General features: G+C 31.9%; 1 protein-coding gene and 1 long non-coding RNA gene across 2 annotated transcripts in view; one reads left to right on the forward strand and one right to left on the reverse strand.

The window, feature by feature from the left end:
• LOC139862596 (anaerobic nitrite reductase HB2-like) overlaps positions 1-6,502 on the reverse strand; it is a 31,883-nt gene extending 25,381 nt beyond the window's left edge. The window contains exons 1-2 of the mRNA XM_071851213.1: positions 6,397-6,502; positions 6,125-6,241 (exon numbers count right to left, since the gene is read on the reverse strand). Coding sequence (XP_071707314.1) covers positions 6,125-6,241; positions 6,397-6,501 — 222 coding nt within the window. The 5' untranslated portion in view covers position 6,502. The remainder of the gene's footprint in view (positions 1-6,124; positions 6,242-6,396) is intronic.
• Positions 6,503-10,912: 4,410 nt separating this feature from the next.
• Positions 10,913-11,532, forward strand: LOC139861552 (uncharacterized). Its single transcript, XR_011763805.1, has 3 exons — positions 10,913-11,055; positions 11,137-11,238; positions 11,389-11,532. It is a non-coding gene; the product is annotated as an uncharacterized lncRNA (long non-coding RNA).
• Positions 11,533-24,165: the final 12,633 nt, after the last annotated feature.

The following is a 24,165-nucleotide window of genomic DNA, read 5'->3' on the forward strand; positions in this document are numbered from 1 at the left end:
TCAACAAAAATGTTGGTGAGTTATAGGTTTAACCTATATATATCAAATCGTAACAATAGACCACAAGATTTCATATTTCAATACACATCCCATACATAGAGATAAAAATCATTCATATGGTGAACACCTGGTAACCGACATTAACAAGATGCATATATAAGAATATCCCCATCATTCCGGGACACCCTTCGGATATGATATAAATTTTGAAGTACTAAAGCATCCGGTACTTTGGATGGGGTTTGTTAGGCCCAATAGATCTATCTTTAGGATTCGCGTCAATTAGGGTGTCTGTTCCCTAATTCTTAGATTACCAGACTTAATAAAAAGGGGCATATTCGATTTCGATAATTCAACCATAGAATGTAGTTTCACGTACTTGTGTCTATTTTGTAAATCATTTATAAAACCTGCATGTATTCTCATCCCAAAAATATTATATTTTAAAAGTGGGACTATAACTCACTTTCACAGATTTTTACTTCGTCGGAAAGTAAGAGTTGGCCACTGGTTAATTCACGAACCTATAACAATATATACATATATATCAAAGTATGTTCAAAATATATTTACAATACTTTTAATACATTTTGATGTTTTAAGTTTATTAAGTCAGCTGTCCTCGTTAGTAACCTACAACTAGCTGTCCACAGTTAGATGTACAGAAATAAATCGATAAATATTATCTTGAATCAATCCACGACCCAGTGTATACGTATCTCAGTATTGATCACAAATCAAACTATATATATTTTGGAATCAACCTCAACCCTGTATAGCTAACTCCAACATTCACATATAGAGTGTCTATGGTTGTTCCGCAATATATATATATAGATGGGTCGACATGATAGGTCGAAACATTGTATACGTGTCTATGGTATCTCAAGATTACATAATATACAATATAAGTTGATTAGGTTATGGTTGGAATAGATTTATTACTAACTTTCACGTAGGTAAAATGAGTAGTTTTTATCAATCTTGTTTTACTCGCCATTTCTTCGTTTCTAATCCATTTTGAGTGATTCCAGTGGCCACGGTTTCGTATTGAACTTAACTTTATGAATTTAAATAGAAAAAGTATAAGTTTATAGTCGGAAATACAAGTTACAAGTCGTTTTTGAAAGAGGTAGTCATTTCCGTCGAAAGAACGACATCTTGATGACCATTTTGAAAAACATACTTTCACTTTGAGTTTAACCATGCTTTTTGGATATAGTTTCATGTTCATAAGAAAAATCATTTTTCCAGAATTATAGCTTTTAAATCAAAGTTCTTCTTAGCTTTTAATTATCCCACCCAAAACAGCCCCCGGTTTTACTACGACGGCGTATATCCAGTTTTATGGTGTTTATCGTGTTTTCGGGTTTTAAATCATTAAGTTAGCATATCATATAGATATAGAACATGTGTTTAGTTGATTTTAAAAGTCTAGTTAGAAGGATTAACTTTATTTGCGAACAAGTTTAGAATTAACTAAACTATGTTCTAGTGATTACAAGTTTATAACGTTGAATAAGACAGCTTTTTATATATGAATCGAATGATGTTATGAACATCATTACTACCTCAAGTTCCTTGGATAAACCTACTGGAAATGAGAAAAATGGATCTAGCTTCAAAGGATCCTTGGATGGCTTGAAAGTTCTTGAAGCAGAATCATGACACGAAAACAATTTCAAGTAAGATTTCCACTCGAAATAAGATTGTTATAGTTATAGAAATTAAATTAAAGTTTGAATATGATTATTACCTTGTATTAGAAAGATAACCTACTGTAAGTAGCAAAGGTTTCTTGATCTTGGATGATTACTTGGAATGGATTTAGAAAACTTGGAAGTAAACTTGCAATCTTAGAAGTATTCTTGATTTTATGAAACTAGAACTTTTGGAATTTATGAAGAACACTTAGAACTTGAAGATAGAACTTGAGAGAGATCAATTAGATGAAGAAAATTGAAGAATGAAAGTGTTTGTAGGTGTTTTTGGTCGTTGGTGTATGGATTAGATATAAATGATATGTAATTTTGTTTTCATGTAAATAAGTCATGAATGATTACTCATATTTTTGTAATTTTATGAGATATTTCATGCTAGTTTCCAAATGATGGTTCCCACATATGTTAGGTGACTCACATGAGCTGCTAAGAGCTGATCATTGGAGTGTATATACCAATAGTACATACATCTAAAAGCTGTGTATTGTACGAGTACGAATACGGGTGCATACGAGTAGAATTGTTGATGAAACTGAACGAGGATGTAATTGTAAGCATTTTTGTTAAGTAGAAGTATTTTGATAAGTGTCTTGAAGTCTTTCAAAAGTATATGAATACATATTAAAACACTACATGTATATACATTTTAACTGAGTCGTTAAGTCATCGTTAGTCGTTACATGTAAGTGTTGTTTTGAAACCTTTAGGTTAACGATCTTGTTAAGTGTTGTTAACCCAATGTTTATAATATCAAATGAGATTTTAAATTATTATATTATTATTATATTATGATGTATAAATATCTCTTAATATGATATATATACATTAAATGTCGTTACAACGATAATCGTTACATATATGTCTCGTTTCAAAATCATTAAGTTAGTAGTCTTGTTTTTACATATGTAGTTCATTGTTAATATACTTAATGATATGTTTACTTATCATAATATCATGTTAACTATATATATATATCCATATATATATCATCATATAGTTTTTACAAGTTTTAACGTTCGTGAATCACCGGTCAACTTGGGTGGTCAATTGTCTATATGAAACCTATTTCAATTAATCAAGTCTTAACAAGTTTGATTGCTTAACATGTTGGAAACACTTAATCATGTAAATAACAATTTTATTTAATATATATATAAACATGGAAAAGTTCGGGTCACTACAAAACGCAAAGGTATTCTTTTTAAAGTTGAATTTGAGAAAGCCTTTGATTGCCTAAATTGGAACTTTCTTTTGGAAGTCATGGATAGTATGGGTTTTGGTTCAAAATGGAGAAAGTGGATACTTACATGTCTTAAATCGGCAAATATCTATATACTTGTTAATGGGTTACCCATAAGTGAGTTTACATTGGAACGAGGTATATGTCAAGGCGATCCGTTATCTCCTTTTCTTTTTATCCTTGTCGCGGAGGGTCTTAACATTTTAGTGAAAGCGCAACCGAAAAGGGGCTTTTTAAGGGGGTGAAAATTGGAAAAGACAATGTGAAAATCTCGCATCTTCAATATGCGGATGACACTATCTTCTTGGGAGAATACAACAACAACAACAACAACAACAACAAACCCAATACCACATGAGTGGTGTATGGGGGAGGTGAGATGTAGACAATCCTTCTTGGGAGAATGGAGTAGAGAAAACTTACAAAATTTAAAACATCTCCTAAAGTGCTTTGAGTTGGCATCAGTCAACTTTCATAAAAGTTGCCTTTATGGGATTGGGGTAAGTGAGAACGAAACATCATGCTTTGCTAGTCGTATGGGATGTCAAGTCGGGTCCTTCCCTTTTACATATCTTGATCTCCTGGTTGGTGCAAAAATGAACAAATCACGTAGTTAGAATTCGGTTATCGACAAGATTAAAGGAAGATTATCTTTGTGGAAAATGCAGTCGATGTCTTTTGGGGGAAGAATGGTCCTCATAAAATCGGTCCTAAGTAGCCTTCCATTGTATTATTTCTCGATCTTTCGTTTCCCGTCTAGTGTGTTAAAAATACTTGAGAGTGTGAGACGAGAGTTTTTTGGAGCGGGTCGGATTTAAACTCTAAAATCCCTTGGGTCAAATGGGAAAAGGTTGTTTCATCTTATGAAAATGGGGGGTTAAACATCGGGCTTTTAAAAAGTAAAAAATCTCGCTTTATTGGGAAAGTGTTGGTGGAGGTTCAATACCGAAGTCGAGTCACTTTGGGCTAACGTTATTCGTAGTATATATGGTCCTTGTGGTGGTCTGGAATTGGAGAATGAAGCAATTCGTTCTTTGAAACCAACTACTTGGAGGAACATTATCTTGACATGTACGCATATTCAAGATCTTGACATCAACTTCAAAGAATCATTCTCGAAGATTGTGAGCTGCAATTTGGAACTTTCTTTCTGGAAATCGAAGTGGGTAACAGGTTCAAAACAATCGGATCTTTGACCGCGTCTCTTTCGACTGGAAGCAGATAAAGAAGCCGCAATAAGGGAACGGGTCGAACTTACTGATGCAGGTCCCAGGTTATCGAGCAACTGGACGAGGTAACCGTCTGGTAGGACCAGCGGGGAGGTTGACAATCTATGCAATCTGATCGAGATTTACAATTTCAGCAATTCGGGGTATGATACGTGTAATGATCGAGAATTTATATTATATAATAGTAACACATAACAAATATAACTTATACTTACCAAAGTGTTTTCATTTGAAACTTTTCATGACAAATTTTCAATAAACTCATATTTTCTCTAAATATTGCGTAGTATATAATTCTTATATAATTAACAAGATATTAATGGTGAGAAATATAAGAATTGTAGTAGTTAAGTTATTAACACCACCCAAAACCACTTTTAAAATTTGTCACCATGGCTCTTAAACTCAAAAAATAATTATTTAAAAAAACCAATTAATTTTGCACGATTATTTTACCCACCGTACATCGCACGGACTCTAAAACCTAATTGTTTTATAAAAATCAATTTTTGCACGATATTTTATCCACTCGTGCAATGCACGAGCTCTAAAACCTAGTATATATATATATATATATATATATATATATATATATATATATATATATATATATATATATATATATATATATATATATATATATATATATATATATATATATATATATATAACTTTCATAAGTTTTATATCATTTTCTTTAAAATATTATATATAATGATTTTATTTATTTATTTTTATTTTAAAGGCTATATAATAATATTATAACGGTCAACTTTTGATTCGTATCATGATGTCATATCATTGCTCTGTTTAAATCACCTATTAATTTGAATTTCAACTAGTTGTGGCGCCCTCGCGATGCGGCGGAAGAACGTTAGCTAAATTCGATTATGAAAAGTAAAAAAAAAAAAAATAGAAGCAAATGACATAAACTGAAATGTGTAAAAAAACTCAAAGTAAAAAAAAATCAAATAATAACAATAACATAACAATAACAATTATATTAATAGTAGCAACATTAACGATTTGTAATAAGTGAAAAGTTATGTGGTTGATTCTTAGTAAATGGAATGTTATGTGTTTGATTTCTAATAAACGTAAAGTTAAACTATAATAATTATTGTGGTTGAATTACGGAAGATTGAAAGTTTGTTTTAAAATTATAGAAACCATAAAGTTCACTATTTATAAGGTCTTACATTTTAGTATATAGGTATAATTATGTGGTCGATTTATAATGAATGAGAGGTTTTATGGTTAAATTATAAAATGTGAAAATTTTGTGGTAAGTTTATAAAAGCTCTAAAGTTAACTATTTTAAAGGGTGTGGTTGAATTTAAAAAAAAAAAATTGTTGTAAGTTTGTGAACCTTATGAAGTTCACTATTCATTTCTCTTATGTCTTTTAGGTATATAGAGTAATAATAATAATAATAATAATAATAATAATAATAATAATAATAATAATAAATGATTATTAGATAGGAAAAATTATGTGATCGATTTATAATAAATGAGAAGTTTAATGGTTAACTTATAAAATAAGAAAAGTTTGTGGTAAGTTTATAAAAATTATAAACTTAAATATTAGAAAGAGTGTGTGAATTATAAAAAAAATAAAAAGTTTGAGGTAGGTTTGTAAAAATTATAAAAGTTACTATTCATTTTCAATATGTCTTTTAGATATATAGATATAGATATAATATAATATCTAATTTGAATTTGAACCATTGTTTGGCAATTAACTATTCAGCTATTTTTATTTTATTTTATTATTATAACTATTAGTACAGTAATTGTTAATTTTTTGATTCTGCGATGTTGTAAGTTATAAATTAATTTTTTATTGTTATAAAAAAATAAGTTGCTAAAATTTAAAATTTGATTTTATAAAAGTTTTTAAAATATCATCCCCAATAAATAAATAAAATATACCACAAAATGACGATCAGCAATTCCTTTCTGAAAATGAACAGATCCCAGATACTTGAGTGTAGAACCAGAGACCACAACTTTTCCTTTTTCCCTTAGCTGAATTGCTGCCTCACATGTCTTCAATACAATCACATTTATATTTATATGTTTAATTATTTTATAATTATAATTATATTTAAAATTATAATTAAATTCGTATTATAGTTATATTATTTTGTTATCATAATCAAAAAAAAAAAAAAAAAAAAAAATTCTCATATGAATATTCTCACCATCTTGAAAACTTTGATAGCATGAGACTTGACTCTTGGATTATTTTGAGGAACTTCATCTGTATCCTTCATAAACAAAAACAATCTCTTTGCTGTCGGTTGCATCTCTATTTGATGACGTAGGGTTTGGCCCAATTAGGGTCTACACAATTAACTTGGGCCCCAAGTCAATTAACCCTAATTCCCATCTATAAATATGGGGCAAAACCTACATCAAGTTCACAAGCTCCCAATCGCATACATCTCATACGGTCATTCGATCACACCGCAACTCCTTCACCACCGCAAGTCCGCAACGCATACGGCAGTTCTCGCCGGATCTTCTCCACGATCGTCTTCACGATCGCAACACTAGGGTTTTTACCTACGGGTCTTGTAGGGTTTTTTCTCCCTTTGCCGTCGATAGGGTCCGACTATCGACCGGCGGGCAATTCGTTGGCCACCCTCCCGAGATCATCATCTCGGGTACGGGTTATTCACGGTAACCGGACCGGAGATCAACGACGTTGACGCCTAAAAAAAACCCTTTCGCATTGCTGTTCGTGTGTAGGTTTTCCCTTGGAAAAAATATGCATGAACAATTGGCGCCCACCGTGGGGCACGATGCATTATGTCTCGTGTTTCTACCGTCTATCGTTCGGTTTGAGAAGGTTTGTCTTTTCTTATTGAGCTTTTAATTAGTTATATGCGGTTTAAGTACATGAATATTTAGCGCAGAAGTTCGCGCGTTTGCGCAACTGTCCACACGCTTTTGTCCAGGTTACGCACGCTTTGCGCACAGTTGTCCGCGACTTTAGACGCAATTTTCGTGCGGTTTTACGCATGCTAGTTCATGCGGTTTCCCACGCATTCTGCATGCGGTTTTTTGCGCATATGTTCGCGGGTTTACTCACAGTTGTTTGCGCAGGCTCCTGTGAACTTATTTTCCGCAACATAATGAGAAGTTCGATACGATACTTGACAAAAATATCATACCGAACTTGGGGGACTTGATGACGTAGGGTTTGGCCCAATTAGGGTCTACACAATTAACTTGGGCCCCAAGTCAATTAACCCTAATTCCCATCTATAAATATGGGGCAAAACCTACATCAAGTTCACAAGCTCCCAATCGCATACATCTCATACGGTCATTCGATCACACCGCAACTCCTCCACCACCGCAAGTCCGCAACGCATACGGCAGTTCTCGCCGGATCTTCTCCACGATCGTCTTCACGATCGCAACACTAGGGTTTTTACCTACGGGTCTTGTAGGGTTTTTTCTCCCTTTGCCGTCGATAGGGTCCGACTATCGACCGGCGGGCAATTCGTTGGCCACCCTCCCGAGATCATCATCTCGGGTACGGGTTATTCACGGTAACCGGACCGGAGATCAACGACGTTGGCGCCTAAAAAAAACCCTTTCGCATTGCTGTTCGTGTGTAGGTTTTCCCTTGGAAAAAATATGCATGAACAATTACCCTTTTTATCATTAATAACAATACTTTGTTAATTAATCATTAGCCTAGTAATTAACGTCTCTTGAGATGATCAGGAAAATAGTTAAGAATGATCACAAAATAATTGTTAGAACGTGTACTAAAAATATACGTAATCCTCATATAACTTGAATATGGATAAACTTATCTAGAAAGATATGGATGAACTAACACTCCTATTACTACATTTATTGATCATATGCAACATATTTTAAAATATAAAACATACCAAAACCAGGCAAGTAATAATTACTAACATATATTATCATGAAAAACTTAGTGTAAAAAAATATAGACTGAGGGCAGGAATGTCTTCCCTCATAATCTCCCACGAGTCCTTAACCAAGGCTTCTTGTTTTTCACTAAAACCCATTTTTTTTGTTACCTTTTAGATCTCTCTCTACCATACTCTATTTATATGGGGTAATTGATCGTACCATATGCTAATGATAAAATTCATAGGGATAAGAATGTAACTTTGTATGAATGATTTAAAACATTTGGCCATATACTAACAGTGATAAAGACCCTTTTTATTACTAATTAATAAAGGGAACGTCCACTATATTTTATTTTATTTTTATTGACGATGATATTCTATAACAACAAAAAAACTACCTAACAAGACGATAAAAGACGATTACTAAATTTTTTAAAGCCGTGAATTCCAACAAAAAATTTCAATATCTCTATATTTAAAAAAAAAAAAAATCACACAAAAAAGAATACAATCAAAACTAAGTAGCAATAATTACATGATATCTTCCTTTGTCATATCGTAAAATTTGGTGTAATTGTTGTTACTCTATACAATTAACACGATACTTTGTTTAATATTTATCACTACAAATGAAATTGTGTGGTTTAAAACACATTTTTATTTGATTAAATGATAATTGACTTATCGGCATTACGATGACCCTTTCAATAATGAATTTAAGGGTTCATCCTTCGTGATGGAACAATCTCTTTATCTGTTTATATTTAATGACGTACGTCACGCCCAGTGGCGAATACAGGAATTTTTTTCACTAGGGGCGAAAATTTTGTTAAAGGGTATCAATTTTTTTTTGGGCGAATTATGGAGCCTTTGGGGCAAAACATAGAGGTTTTTGGACAAAATTTGGAGGTTTTTGGGCAAAATTTGGAAGTTTTTAGCAAAATATGGAGGTTTTGGGGGCAAAATATGAAGGTTTTAGGGCAAAATACAAACTATTCGGGGCAAAAAAAATATTCCACCGGGGGCAAAATCGAAAATTCAAATTTTTTGCACTAAAAATTGCAAATTCACTGGGGGCGACTGCCCCCCTCTGCCCCTTAACATTTACGCCCCTGGTCACGCCATGCACCGTCACGTGTCTAGTCATGTAGTCATGTGTAACACATGACGTCCGGTACACGAGCCTGTGGAACCTAAGGCTGCGTCACATGAAACAACGTGATGTCCAGCTAAACGGTTAGGCTTGTGTATTCAAGTCAACCTCACGCGACTGGTAGCGTGACGTACCCACGGAGTTGACTTGGTGTTGCTGAACTGGACTATAACCCTACATTTCAGGAACATGGAGAACGTGAAGTAGGTTATAGGCATGATTAGAATATTCTAGTGGCAGTTATTGATAGTGGGCACTAACATAGCGGTTATCATGTATAACCGCCGATTATCTATCTATAAATAGTGCTCCTAAGCCTCACTTTTCAGGCTAATTAACTCGCACACACTAATCTTCTCTTAAAGCTTACCTTGGAGGCTCGGCAAAATACAAACAACGACACCACATCCATACCCCATTTAACCGAAGGAACCCCTTCCAAAGGTTAAACTCTCCTTTTAATTCACTTGCACTCGAATAAGACATTTTTGGTTCGACCAATATTATAATAACAAAGTTAAAAATAGATTATCTAAATCTCTAACTTTTAATCCTAGCTATATCTACTAAATCTGTACGCTTTAAAAATTCATGTCATGATTATGATCTCATAATCCCAATATTTAGTAATAACGAGACTATAATACCCTCAAGATTAAAAAAAATACGGGACCAAAATGAAAAAATTGGGATTTTCAAAATAAAACTCATTCACGATCAAACAACAGGAAAAATAAACCCTAATTTCCTCTCAAAAAACACACCCCTAACATCAAAATCGAGAACGGATTCTTCCTTCAGATGGCGAGTTGATTTCTAATGGGATGTTTAAATTCGGTGAATCCGACTTATGTTTTGAAGCTTCGCACATCAATTTTGGTATCTACTCTTTAATCCACTTATGATGCTTGATCTTGAGGTGTACTGCCTCTTATTATCGATCTTCTTTTGAGACAGAGCTGCAAAACTCAATTGGGTTTGAGGAATATACTGTGCACTGCTCAGAAAGATGAGAAAGGTTGGTGGAAACGTCTCCTGAAATCGGAAGAAAAACCTGCATTTACATCACATTTTGTAATCAATTATTATGAAGCCACTTTTAAAGAGGGACGTTGTTTTTATACCTTACTAGGTTCAAGGTCATCGATTCAACAGACGATTACATCAAATTATCTATATATCTTAGATACACTATTTTTTTTGTTAATAGTAATCAGGGGTATTTTTGTCATTTCACTTAGTAATTAGGGGTATTTTTGTCATTTCACCTTTTTTTTTGTCTCCAACGATAAAAGAAGCAACTCTCATAAAACCAACTCTTCAATGTTACCAAAAGATGTCGAAAAAAATTCTTTTTCACCAAAAAAATCAACTAACTTTTTTTTTCCCTCAACGATAAAGGAGACAACTTTCATAAAAGGAAAAACCCTTCAATGCTATCAAAAGATGTCGAAAAACATTCTTTTTTACAAAATAGATTAACTAACTTTAAAAGAAAAAATAAACGAACGCTAAAAGAAGTAACTTTCACAAAAGGAACAACCCTTCAATGTTAGATGTCGAAAAAAATTCTTTTTACAAAATAGATCAAGACTTTTTTTTATAACTCGCATTCAAAACGGAGCCCCCGGCGCGAAGCGAGTACTCCATAACTAGTTTATCATTATTCTATTCAAGATTATGATTTATAAATCCCTTAAGGTACAGAAGTGTTCTGATTTTAAAATCGGAACTGACATTTATCGAGTGGTGACGTATGATCAAGTCAATCAATCAATAGTTCTTAAAAGCTGATGAAATATTGGGTTAGTTACTCTGTTACAATTTTTTGAACAATCAATTTACATATTATAAATCATAACTTACAATAAGATTAATAAATACAGATGTAACTGGAAGGGTGGTTAACGTGGCAAAGTTTCGCACAATCAAATCAAAGAAAAGACTGGAGATAGGAAGATTTTGGAATTTCAACTGCTTAGTCATAGGTAATATTGTCAAATATATGTGCTTTTGTTACTGAATATGTTAACTTTTGAATCATATCAACTGCATCTTTATTAACTTGATTCATATATACATAGCATTTTTAAGTATGTTAATACATCAATTACACTATTGTTGATATAATCTTAAAGTGGGAGGCCTATACGATGTGCTTTGTGGGGAGAACATACCATCAAATTGCTTGATTTGGCGAATAAATATGCAGTGGATAACACTTCAATCGTAGCTCTGATCCATAATTGCATGCTCAAGGATTGGGATGGTAACAATTCATTATATGTTGTAGGATTAATGTGCAAGGTACAACATATAACTATATGGTCAACCTCATTTGAGCCTTCGGGGTCACACACATATACACCGAGACGTCAAATAAAATATATATATGATGTATATATATTACTCAAGTAACAAAATAGTAAATCGAAATTAATTCATTTACTATTCATGTGAATAGTAAATGAAATGAAATTAATTAATTTACTATTCACATGAAAGTGACATGATAGAAATTATTAATTATAAGTTTCATAAACTACCCCTAAAGTATTTGAGAAATACGACTTTTTAAAATATAGCATTGTATTTGAAAATGATCTTGATTTCTTTTGATTTGCTTTTTGCTATCAAACAAACGAATCTTGATTTCTTTTGATTTACTTTATGCTACCAAACAAATGGGATATATTATATATTCATATATGTGTATCATATTACGAAGTAATTTTTAAATCATTCTAATGCTTTCGATGAACTAAAAGGAAAAACACATATTACATATTTTGGGTTCATAATATTAATCAAAGGTTGATTGATTATTACTTGGGTTTGGACTAGCATCCATTGACGTTGTTTGAAGTGTAGTGTGGACTATCCAAAGAGACGGTCATATTTTTGATCGTAGGTTTCTCTCCTTCAATCAGGTTCTTCAAGAAAGGTTTCTCTCCTTCAATCAGTTTCTTCAAGAAAGGTATATCGTTTACTCATCTTATGATTTATATTCATGACAATTATTATGGTGTAACTGGATTTTTGGGATCGTTAATCATGTGCATGTTTCATTAAATAAGTGAAAATTTAATCTTGTTAAATTTTGTTCATAAAATAATAAAAGATTATTATTTTAACTATCCGCTGCGTTAATCTGTTTTGGTAAAAGTACACACGATTTTCCAACAGTGGTATCCGAGCCGCTTTTACACCATCTTAATTGTCGCGTGATTTTCTTTAAATTTAGCTTTGTGGTGAATTGGTAAAAGTCGAAACCTTTTTGGTTTTTAAAGTCAACGCGGTTGATTTAGACATAACCTCATGACGCACAAATATGATTGAAAGAATATCACTATTTTAAATTGTAGATTTAATTGTTATGGCTTGAATATTTATTATAATTGTTGATTGTTATATTCCATGGTTATACACATGCATTGTAACCATGGACAAGCCATATATAGGTTTTAATAATGTAGTTATTAAAATTGTGATTGCATACATAGCCCGTAATGCCCCGACCTATGTGATTGTTGATTACGGCAATATTATATCATGTTGATTATTTATTTTATTAGAAAGGCCATTTTGAAGCCAAAGTTGTATTGTATTTATTTTTCATTTTCATAGTATTGTATTTCAGTTTATTTTAATTTGTAAAAGTACTAGTTTAGTTGTATTTTCAAATTTAAATAAATGTAACAAGATGAAAATTGAAGATAAAGATGCAACACGAAGTTTGACTTAGAAGATGGCGAACAGGTCAAGTAGACAACGATGGCGTTTGTCAAGTTTTCACTTGATTCTTGAATTAAGTGGGAGCTACGATATTACCCTTAGTTTGACCTCTTGATCCCATGTCGGCTCATGGGATTAAGCATAGGATTTTTTGGGCTAGGCTATGTGTGTGTGATGCATGGTTGTGTTTTATTTTACGCATTTATATTTAATGGTTGATTATAATATATGCTAAATGTTTTTGATGAAAACATTAAATAAAACCGGTAACGAGTTTCAAATATTAAAATTGATGATTTTAAAAGGTTAAATTCTAACGAGTTTAAAGTTAAATAATTTTGAGACTCAAATTATATATATATGTTTTTTGATGAAAACATTAACTAAAACTCTAAACGAGTTTCAAAGATTAAAATTGATGATTTTAAAATAAGTTAAACTCTAACGAGTTTAATGATAAATGATTTTGAAAGTCAAATAAAATATATGGACGACATCTTTTAAAACTGTTTTAAAACGATACACGTTTGTGTATTTGTTATTTTTATATCCTATAAATTAAATAACAAATTAGATCACAAACATAATCGACATATACAATTGGTTAAAATGTTTTTTTAACTAGTAGTGTAGCGAATCTTGTGTGCATGCATTATTCGTTGACACAAACTTTTTACAAAATACCCGTCAAATTTAAGTCATGCCATCCAATGAGCTTGCAAACACTCCTCGTTATTTTTCTGATCTAGTGAGACTAGGCTGAATTATAGCCACGAGGTGGATTTTTCGATCTAGTGAGACTAGCGTGAATTTCCACTGTTTTCAAATTGGACGACTTAATCGTATTCACGGTGAGACCTGAGTTCGAGGCAAGGATGAGACAAACATGTTAGTAGATAATAGTGGTTTGTTGAACTACACATATCTCAAGGTCTCATAAAGATCTAAGAGTTGCACTTGTAATGCAATTGGTACCCGTTACCTACCAATAGACTCCATAACTGCTAGCTGATCAACAGATGTGGCTATGGAACCTCTATGTGGATCTTAGGCTTTCGTAAATTAATTGTTTTTTTTATAATATTATAAAAACTTGGGTAGTTAATTTATTAAAGCTCAATATCGAAAATACTAAATTAAATCTTATATCTATTGTAGATGTCAAATAATCAAGACGTAAACCAAAACACACTTCCTTCTTTGTTGGAGAAGGATAAACTCAATGTTCAAACTTCCTAGACTGACACTGCAACCTGAGAATTGTTCTCAAGCATACATGGAAGTTGAACAAAATTTAGAACCCTTATTCATACTTCCTGTTGTGGCAGTTGCTGCTGCTCAGCAAAATTTCTATCGGATGTTGTTCGATGATCAGGAAGAAATATGATTGAAGGGTGAAAAAGAATAAGCCGAATATTTTGTGGAAGGAAAATGACAAATCATTTGCTAGGAAAAATATTCCACCTTCCAAGAAGGAAAGCCCAACAAAAGACGCCGAATGTTTCCATTGTGGAAAGGTTGGCAATTGGAGAAGGAAGTTGTCCTATCTTCCAATCTGAGCTGAGAAAAGGCAACGCTGGTGAGACTAGCAAATCAGGTATATTCCATAAATAGTTATATACTTCTTCTAGTGATTCCTATATCTTTGTTAACTGGTTGTGGCCTTCACACCTGTAACAATATGAAGGGAATGAGAAGAAGTAATAGACTAAAGAAAGGCACACTGGATTTGCAAGTAGGCAAGGGGGATCAAGCTTTTGTTAAAGCTATTGGTACCTCTGAACTTACTTCTCTAAGTGGTCTTATTGTTTTGTTGGAACAATAGCATTATGCTCTCAATACTGCGAGCGACATAGTTTGAAAGATGCTAGTTTTGAACTTGCATTTACACACTTAGATATTTCAGTTTCTAAGGATAATATATTTATCTTAATACCTATCCACGTGATGGTATTTTTGAAATTGATATGCATAGTGTAATTTCAAATGAGAATTCTGTGTATACCTACATCGCCAAAGTCTTCAAGCAAGACTTGAATAAGACCTATCTATGACATTGTCATATGAGTCATATAAACAAACAATGCATTTCAAAACTCCAGTCTAATGGACTTTTGGAATCAATTGGCTCTGAGTCATTTGATGTATGCGAGTCATGTTTATGTGAAAAGATGACAAATGCTTCTTTCTCCGATTTAGGTAAAAGAGCTAAAGATCTTTTAGGACTAATACATACTGTTGTATGTAGCCCTTTAAGAACAATGTATAGATTTAGTTAATTTTACTTCATTACATTTACTGATGAGTATAGTAGCTATGATTATGTTCACTTGCTGAAACATAAACATACAACTATTTTACCATTCAAAAGTATTCCAAAATGAAGTAGATAATCAGCTTGGAAAGACCATTAAAGCACTTCGCTCCGATGGAGTAAGTGAGTTTATGAGTCAAGAGTTTTTGGACCACCTAAAGAATTGTGGGATTGTCTCATGGTTCACTCTACCTTACACACCACAACACGATGGTGTGTCTGAGTAAGAGGAATCAACTTTACTTGATATAGTTTGATTTATGATGAGTCTGATTTCTCTACTACCGTCTTTTAGGGATATGTATGAGAGTCTGCTGCAGGCATACTCAATGTGATTCCAACTATGAAGGTAGAAAAGACACCATATGAGTTATGGCATGGGAAGAATCCCAAGTTGTCTTATCTCAAATTCTGGGGTTGTGAAGCGTATGTGAAGCATGACACTTCAAACAAATTAGTACCCAGAACTATCCAATGTTACTTTGTACGATACATAAAGGAAACAACAGGTTACTACTTTTACTACCAAGCTGAAGACAACGTGTTTTCTGCTCGGTCTGCTGAATTCCTAGAAAGAGATCTTCTCTTACAAAAAGTCAGTGGGAGTAAAGTAGATCTTGAAGAAATTCAAGTACTTTAAAGTAACATACCTTCAATAAGCACTAGCAATCCACACGTTGAAACTGAGCACACTGTTGGTAAGCCAGAACGTGTTACACCTGCACTTTATAGATCTAGTAGAGCTCATCGGCTTATGAGGTTTAATTATCTGATTAATTCAGATAAACCTCAACTAAGGGATTATGATGAACCCTCTAGCTGTGTGAGGCCATATCAGATTCTGAATCTGAAAATGACTAGATTCTATGAATACAGATATGCAGTCCATGAAGGATAATCAAGTATGAGACTTGATTGATCTTCTACCCAATTGTAAGACAATGAGGTAAAAATGGGTCTTCAAAGGAAGACTGATATGGACGGTAATGTAAACACTTTTAAAGCTCTATTGGTGACAAAAGGTTATGATGAAAGTTTTTCACCAGTCGTGAGCCCTAAAACAATTAGGATACTTATTGCCATGGTTACTTTTCATGATAATAAAATATGGCTAATGGATGTCAAAACCGCTTTCCTAAATGGCGACCTAAGCGAGGACGTATATATGGTTCAGCCGGAAGGGTTTATGAATCCTAAGCATCCTAATAAAGTATGCAAGCTTCTAAAATCCATTTATGGATAAAAGCAAGCATCCAGGAGCTAGAATCTTAAGTTTAATGAGAAAATCAATTCTCAAAACCAAGATAAGCTCTGAGTTTACATTAGAGCTAGTGGGAGCAGAGTAGTCTTCTTGATCTTATATGTTGATGACATATTACTTATTAGAAATAACATTCCAACTTGCAAGATGTCAAGTCTTGGCTTGGAAAATGTATTTCCATAAAGGATCTTGATGAAGCTACTTATATTATTAGAATGAGGATCTATACAATAGATCCAATTGGCTTATTGGTTTGAATCAAAGTACATACATTATCTTGCAGAGATTTAGCATGCAAAACTCCAAGCATGGAGCTTTGCCAATGCAAAAGGGCATAACCTTGAGAAAGTCTCAAAAGTCCTATCACAGTAGATGAGATGAGACAAATGAAATGTATCACATATGCTTCGGCTATATGATCCATTATGTATGCCATGATATGTACTATACTCGATGTTTCGTTAGTTTTGAGTTTGACGAGTCATTGTCAACATAATCCGGGTGAAGTACATTGGATTGTTGTTAAGAATATTCTTTAGTATTTGTAGAGTACTAATGATATGTTCTTGGTTTACGGTGGTTTGGAAGAAGAGTTAAGTATTAAGTTTTTATACTGATTCTAGTTTCCAAACTGATCAAGATGATTCTCGATCCAGTCACGTTGTTTCTTTGTCATGATGGGCAAGACAGTTGATTGGAAGAGCTCTAGGAAGAGCACTATTGAACAATCTACAACAAAAGCAGAATACATTGTTGATTGAGAAGCTGCTCAGAAAGCTGTCTGGATAAGGAAGTTTGTTGTTATACTCAGAGTAGTACACAACATTTAACCTTCTATAATATGTACTGTGATAGTTTGAGTGTTAATATACTTTTGAAAGAATCACATGTACATAAAAGTATCTGGCACATTCTTCAAAAGTTTGACTACATTCATTAAGTCATTAAGAGGAATGATATTAGTATTCTTAAAGGTTCATACAAATGATAATGTGCTGACCCGTTCACGAAGCCCATGATGCACAACAAGCATGATGATCATGCTAGTAATATTGGACTTCGTTATGCTGCTGATCTTTTTCATTTGTAATTTAATATTTGGATATTTTTGGAACATTAAGCAGTTTTATATTAATGAACTGACATACTTGATATGGTCGTTTTCATTTATATCACTGTGTTCTATATTAGCATGTTTAATCCATGAATAATTGTTGATTATTCAAAATCTCCATAATCGGTCATGTTATGGGAATAACATGAATTAAGATTAATGTGAAATTTTGGTTATATTCATTGATGATGAATAGTTAACTTGTTGAGACCAAAATTCATATGTATTCATTGATGATGAATATTGGAATGACCCAACCATGAGATGTCACTACATGGATCGTAGTCAGTAGTGAATCTTTTAGTGATTATGTCTTTGTGTCCTTAGACTTGAGATGCACGCCCGTCTTGATGAGTGTAGCATTGTATTTTGATATGGTTAAACGCTGTCCTGAATAAGGCTGTTATAAAGGCCATTATTGGGTATAATGTAAAGCTCGTGATAGACACGTGTATGCAATATAGGATTTGTTCCTCTAAAATGTTTGGAGTTAGATACTTTTTGAGCTCCTCGATGAATGAATAAGATATTTGTGTGGCCGCACCCAGATGTAATTAAGATAATACTTAATTAATTTGGTGATATAATTCAGTTCTAAGATCGATAAATAAAATTGTTAAACAAATGAGAATGACCGATGATCCATATCTCAAGTTTAACTAAAGTATCTGAAACAAAAGGACGAATGACATTTAACACTTACCATAAACAGTTTCGAGAAACTATCCTCACGTGAATTTGGGGACAATGACGTGTTGCTAGACGCTTATCATTGTTTGTATAGTTACTTGGTGTTGTGCCATGCACAAGTGGGAGTCTGTAGGATTAATGTGCAAGGTACAACATATAACTATATGGCCAACCTCATTTGAGCCTTCGGGGTCACACACATATACACCGAGACGTCAAATAAAATATATATATGATGTATATATATTACTCAAGTAACAAAATAGTAAATCGAAATTAATTCATTTACTATTCATGTGAATAGTAAATGAAATGAAATTAATTAATTTACTATTCACATGAAAGTGACATGATAGAAATTATTAATTATAAGTTTCATAAACTACCCCTAAAGTATTTGAGAAATACGACTTTTTAAAATATAGCATTGTATTTGAAAATGATCTTGATTTCTTTTGATTTGCTTTTTGCTATCAAACAAACGAATCTTGATTTCTTTTGATTTACTTTATGCTACCAAACAAATGGGATATATTATATATTCATATATGTGTATCATATTACGAAGTAATTTTTAAATCATTCTAATGCTTTCGATGAACTAAAAGGAAAAACACATATTACATATTTTGGGTTCATAATATTAATCAAAGGTTGATTGATTATTACTTGGGTTTGGACTAGCATCCATTGACGTTGTTTGAAGTGTAGTGTGGACTATCCAAAGAGACGGTCATATTTTTGATCGTAGGTTTCTCTCCTTCAATCAGGTTCTTCAAGAAAGGTTTCTCTCCTTCAATCAGTTTCTTCAAGAAAGGTATATCGTTTACTCATCTTATGATTTATATTCATGACAATTATTATGGTGTAACTGGATTTTTGGGATCGTTAATCATGTGCATGTTTCATTAAATAAGTGAAAATTTAATCTTGTTAAATTTTGTTCATAAAATAATAAAAGATTATTATTTTAACTATCCGCTGCGTTAATCTGTTTTGGTAAAAGTACACACGATTTTCCAACATATGTAACATACTTATTCATCAAATATGTCAAGTAATCATATATATATCTGACCTACTTATTTATTTGTATAGTCGGTCCACAAGTCAACAACACGATCTTGGTAGTTCGGATGCTGTGTAGTATATATTGAAAAACATAGTTTGTTGAGTAATGTGTAAAAAAATATGAAGAAAACCTTTATATTTACCTAGGAACCCACTGCATTTCAACATCACAAAATGCACACCACAAGATGGATTTTTCAACTCAACATTGTATGTATCCACAAGTTTTTTCTCAAAGAAAACAGTAATGTTGAAACCATCCATTGTTATCAAAAACTATTAGCACTTTACCACATATAACAAAATTAAATTCCTGTAGTTTAGAGCATACAAATATACAAAAAGCAGTCGATAAAAGTCTTAATCAAAGCATGAACCATATATACATGATCGTCCAGGATAACAGTGGTACGTGTGATCTCACTATGTTTGACACACAACTCTCGAAGATGTGTGACAGAAGTCCTGCGTTGTGACACTGCTAAATTTTCTTTTTTTAATACGTGGCGGAAGCATTTATTCATTAATTACAGAACACACTTTAAATATTGATCATACAATACGACCAGTGTCACGTGTCATTTCAACAAAATACATGTTTATACGGAGAAGACGTATTTACAATATGTTTACAAAAATCACTGTTTAAACAAAGCAAGACCACGTCAGAGTTAACTTCTGTCAAACATAACATCATCATGCCCGTCTTTTCCACAAAATGCATCACTTACAAAAGCTAACGACCTGCAGGGAGAGGATGGAGGGGAATTAGCACGAAGCTAAGTAAGTACAACTAACTACAGGCAATAGTATACAGGAATTGTCATACTAATCATGTCACATAGTCTAACACATAAACATCACCCAAATGCCGTCTACAGAGACTCTGGCGGCTCGGCCAAACCATTAACCACCAGTTGATCTGTAGTGACCCGAACTTTTCCATGTTTATATATATTAAATGAAATTGTTATTTACATGATTAAGTGTTTCCAACATGTTAAGCAATCAAACTTGTTAAGACTTGATTAATTGAAATAGGTTTCATATAGACAATTGACCACCCAAGTTGACCGGTGATTCACGAACTTTAAAACTTGTAAAAACTATATGATGACATATATATATATATATATATATATATATATATATATATATATATATATATATATATATATATATATATATATATATATATATATATATATATATGATTATATATATAGTTAACATGATATTATGATAAGTAAGTATCTCATTAGGTATTTTAACAATGAGTTATATACATAAAATTGAGTTTATTGAACTAAGAAACTCGAAACGATATATATAACAATTATCGTTATAACAACGTCTTACTAAATACATATGAATCATATTAAGATATTGTTACACTATGTTTAATCATGATAAATGATAAGTAAACATGTCATTAAGTGTATTAACAATGAACTACATATGTAAAAACAAGACTACTAATTTAATGATTTCGAAACGAGACATATATGGAACGATTATCATTGTAACAACATTTAACTGTATATATATCATACTAAGATATATTAATATATCATAATATCATGATAATGTAATAATTTAACATCTCTTTAGATATAATAAACAATGGGTTAACAACATTTAACAAGATCGTTAACCTAAAGGTTTCAAAACAACATTTACATGTAACGACTAACGATGACTTAACGACTCAGTTAAAATGTATATACATGTAGTGTTTTAATATGTATTCATACACTTTTGAAAGACTTCAAGACACTTATCAAAATACTTCTGCTTAAAAAAATGCTTACAATTACATCCTCGTTCAGTTTCATCAACAATTCTACTCGTATGCACCCGTATTCGTATTCGTACAATACACAGCTTTTAGATGTATGTACTATTGGTATATACACTCCAATGATCAGCTCTTAGCAGCCCATGTGAGTCACCTAACACATGTGGGAACCATCATTTGGCAACTAGCATGAAATATCTCATAAAATTACAAAAATATTAGTAATCATTCATGACTTATTTACATGTAAACAAAATTACACATCCTTTATATCTAATCCATATACCAACGACCAAAAACACCTACAAACACTTTCATTCTTCAATTTTCTTCATCTAATTGATCTCTCTCAAGTTCTGTCTTCAAGTTCTAAGTGTTCTTCATAAATTCTATAAGTTCTAGTTTCATAAAATCAAGAATACTTCCAAGTTTGCTAGCTTACTTCCAATCTTGTAAAGTGATCATCCAACCTCAAGAAATCTTTCTTATTTACAGTAAGATATCTTTCTAATACAAGGTAATACTCATATTCAAACTTTGATTCAATTTCTATAACTATAACAATCTTATTTCGAGTGAAAATCTTACTTGAACTTGTTTTCGTGTCATGATTATGCTTCAAGAACTTTCAAGCCATCCAAGGATCCTTTTGTAGTGACCCGAACTTCCATGTTTATATATATTAATTGAGATTGATATTTACATGACTAAATGTTTCCAACATGTTAAGCAATCAAACTTGTTAAGACTTGATTAAATGAAACAAGTTTCATATAGACAATTGATCACCCATGTTGACCGGCGATTCACGAACGTTACAAAATTGTAAAAACTACATGTTGTGGTATATATAGACATATATATATATATATATATATATATATATATATATATATATATATATATATATATATATATATATATATATATATATATATATATATATATATATATATATATATATATATATATATATATATATATGGTTGACATAAGATTATGATGAGTAAGTATCGCACTAAGTATATTAACAATGTGTGATATACATAAGAAATGAGATTACTAAGTTAAGAAACTCGAAATGATATATATAACGATTATCGTTATGATAACGTCTACTAAATACATATGTATCATATTAAGATATTGATACACTATATTTAACATGATAAAATGATATTTAAATATATCATTAAGTGTGTTAACAATGAACTACATATGTAAAAACAAGACTACTAACCCAAGAATTACGAAACGAGACTTATATGTAACGATTATCGTTGTAACGATATTTTAATGTATATATATCATATTAAGAGATATTCATACATCATAATATCATGATAATATAATAATTTAACATTTCATTTGATATAATAAACATTGGGTTAACAACATTAATTGAGATCGTTAACTTAAAGGTTTCAAAACAACACTTACATGTAACGACTAACGAAGACTTAACGACTCCATTAGAATGTATATACATGTTGTGTTTTGATATGTATTCTTACACTTTTGAAAGACTTCAAGACACATATCAAAGTACTTCTACTTAACAAAAATGCTTACAATTACATCCTCGTTCAGTTTCATCAACAATTCTACTCGTATGCACCCGTATTCGTACTCGTACAATACACAGCTTTTAGATGTATGTAATATTGGTATATACACTCCAATGATTAGCTCTTAGCAGCCCATGTGAGTCACCTAACACATGTGGGAACCATCATTTGGCAACTAGCATGAAATATCTCATAAAATTACAAAAATATTAGTAATCATTCATGACTTATTTACATGAAAACAAAATTACATATCCTTTATATCTAATCCATATATCAACGACCAAAAACACCTACAAACACTTTCATTCTTCAATTTTCTTCATCTAATTGATCTCTCTTAAGTTCCATCTTCAAGTTCTAAGTGTTCTTTATAAATTCCATAAGTATAGTTTCATAAAAATCAAGAATACTTCCAAGTTTGCAAGTCTACTTCCAAGCTTTCTAATCCATTCCAAGTAATCATCTAAGATCAAGGAACCTTTGTTATTTACAGTAGGTTATCTTTCTAATTCAAGGTAATATTCATATTCAAACTTTGATTCAATTTCTACAACTATAACAATCTTATTTCGAGTGAAAATCTTACTTGAACTGTTTTCGTGTCATGATTCTGCTTCAAGAACTTTCAAGCCATCCAAGGATCCTTTGAAGCTAGATCCATTTTTCTCATTTCCAGTAGTTTTATCCAGAAAACTTGAGGTAGTAATGATGTTCATAACATCATTCGATTCATACATATAAAGCTATCTTATTCGAAGGTTTAAACTTGTAATCACTAGAACATAGTTTAGTTAATTCTAAACTTGTTCGCAAACAAAAGTTAATCCTTCTAACTTGACTTTTAAAATCAACTAAACACATGTTATATATCTATATGATATGCTAACTTAATGATTTAAAACCTAGAAACACGATGAACACCATAAAATCGGATATACGCCGTCGTAGTGAAACCGGGGGCTGTTTTGGTTTGGATAATTAAAAACTATGATAAACTTTGATTTAAAAGTTGTTCTTCTGGGAAAATGATTTTTCATATGAACATGAAACTATATCCAAAAATCTTGGTTAAACTCAAAGTGAAAGTATGTTTTTCAAAATGGTCATCAAGATGTCGTTCTTTCGACGGAAATGACTACCTCTTTAGTAATGGACATGTAACTTAAATTTCCGACTATAAACCTATAATTTTTCTTTTTGGATTCTTCAATTAGAGTTCAATATGAAACCATAGCAATTTGATTCACTCAAAACGGATTTAAAATGAAGAAGTTATGGGTAAAACAAGATTGGATATTTTTGATCTTTTTAACTACGGGAAATGTTTAACAAATCTATACAAATCATATCCTAGCTAACTT

This window comes from Rutidosis leptorrhynchoides, chromosome 8 (genome assembly GCF_046630445.1).
Source record: "Rutidosis leptorrhynchoides isolate AG116_Rl617_1_P2 chromosome 8, CSIRO_AGI_Rlap_v1, whole genome shotgun sequence".
In the NCBI taxonomy this organism is placed as follows: Eukaryota; Viridiplantae; Streptophyta; class Magnoliopsida; order Asterales; family Asteraceae; genus Rutidosis; species Rutidosis leptorrhynchoides.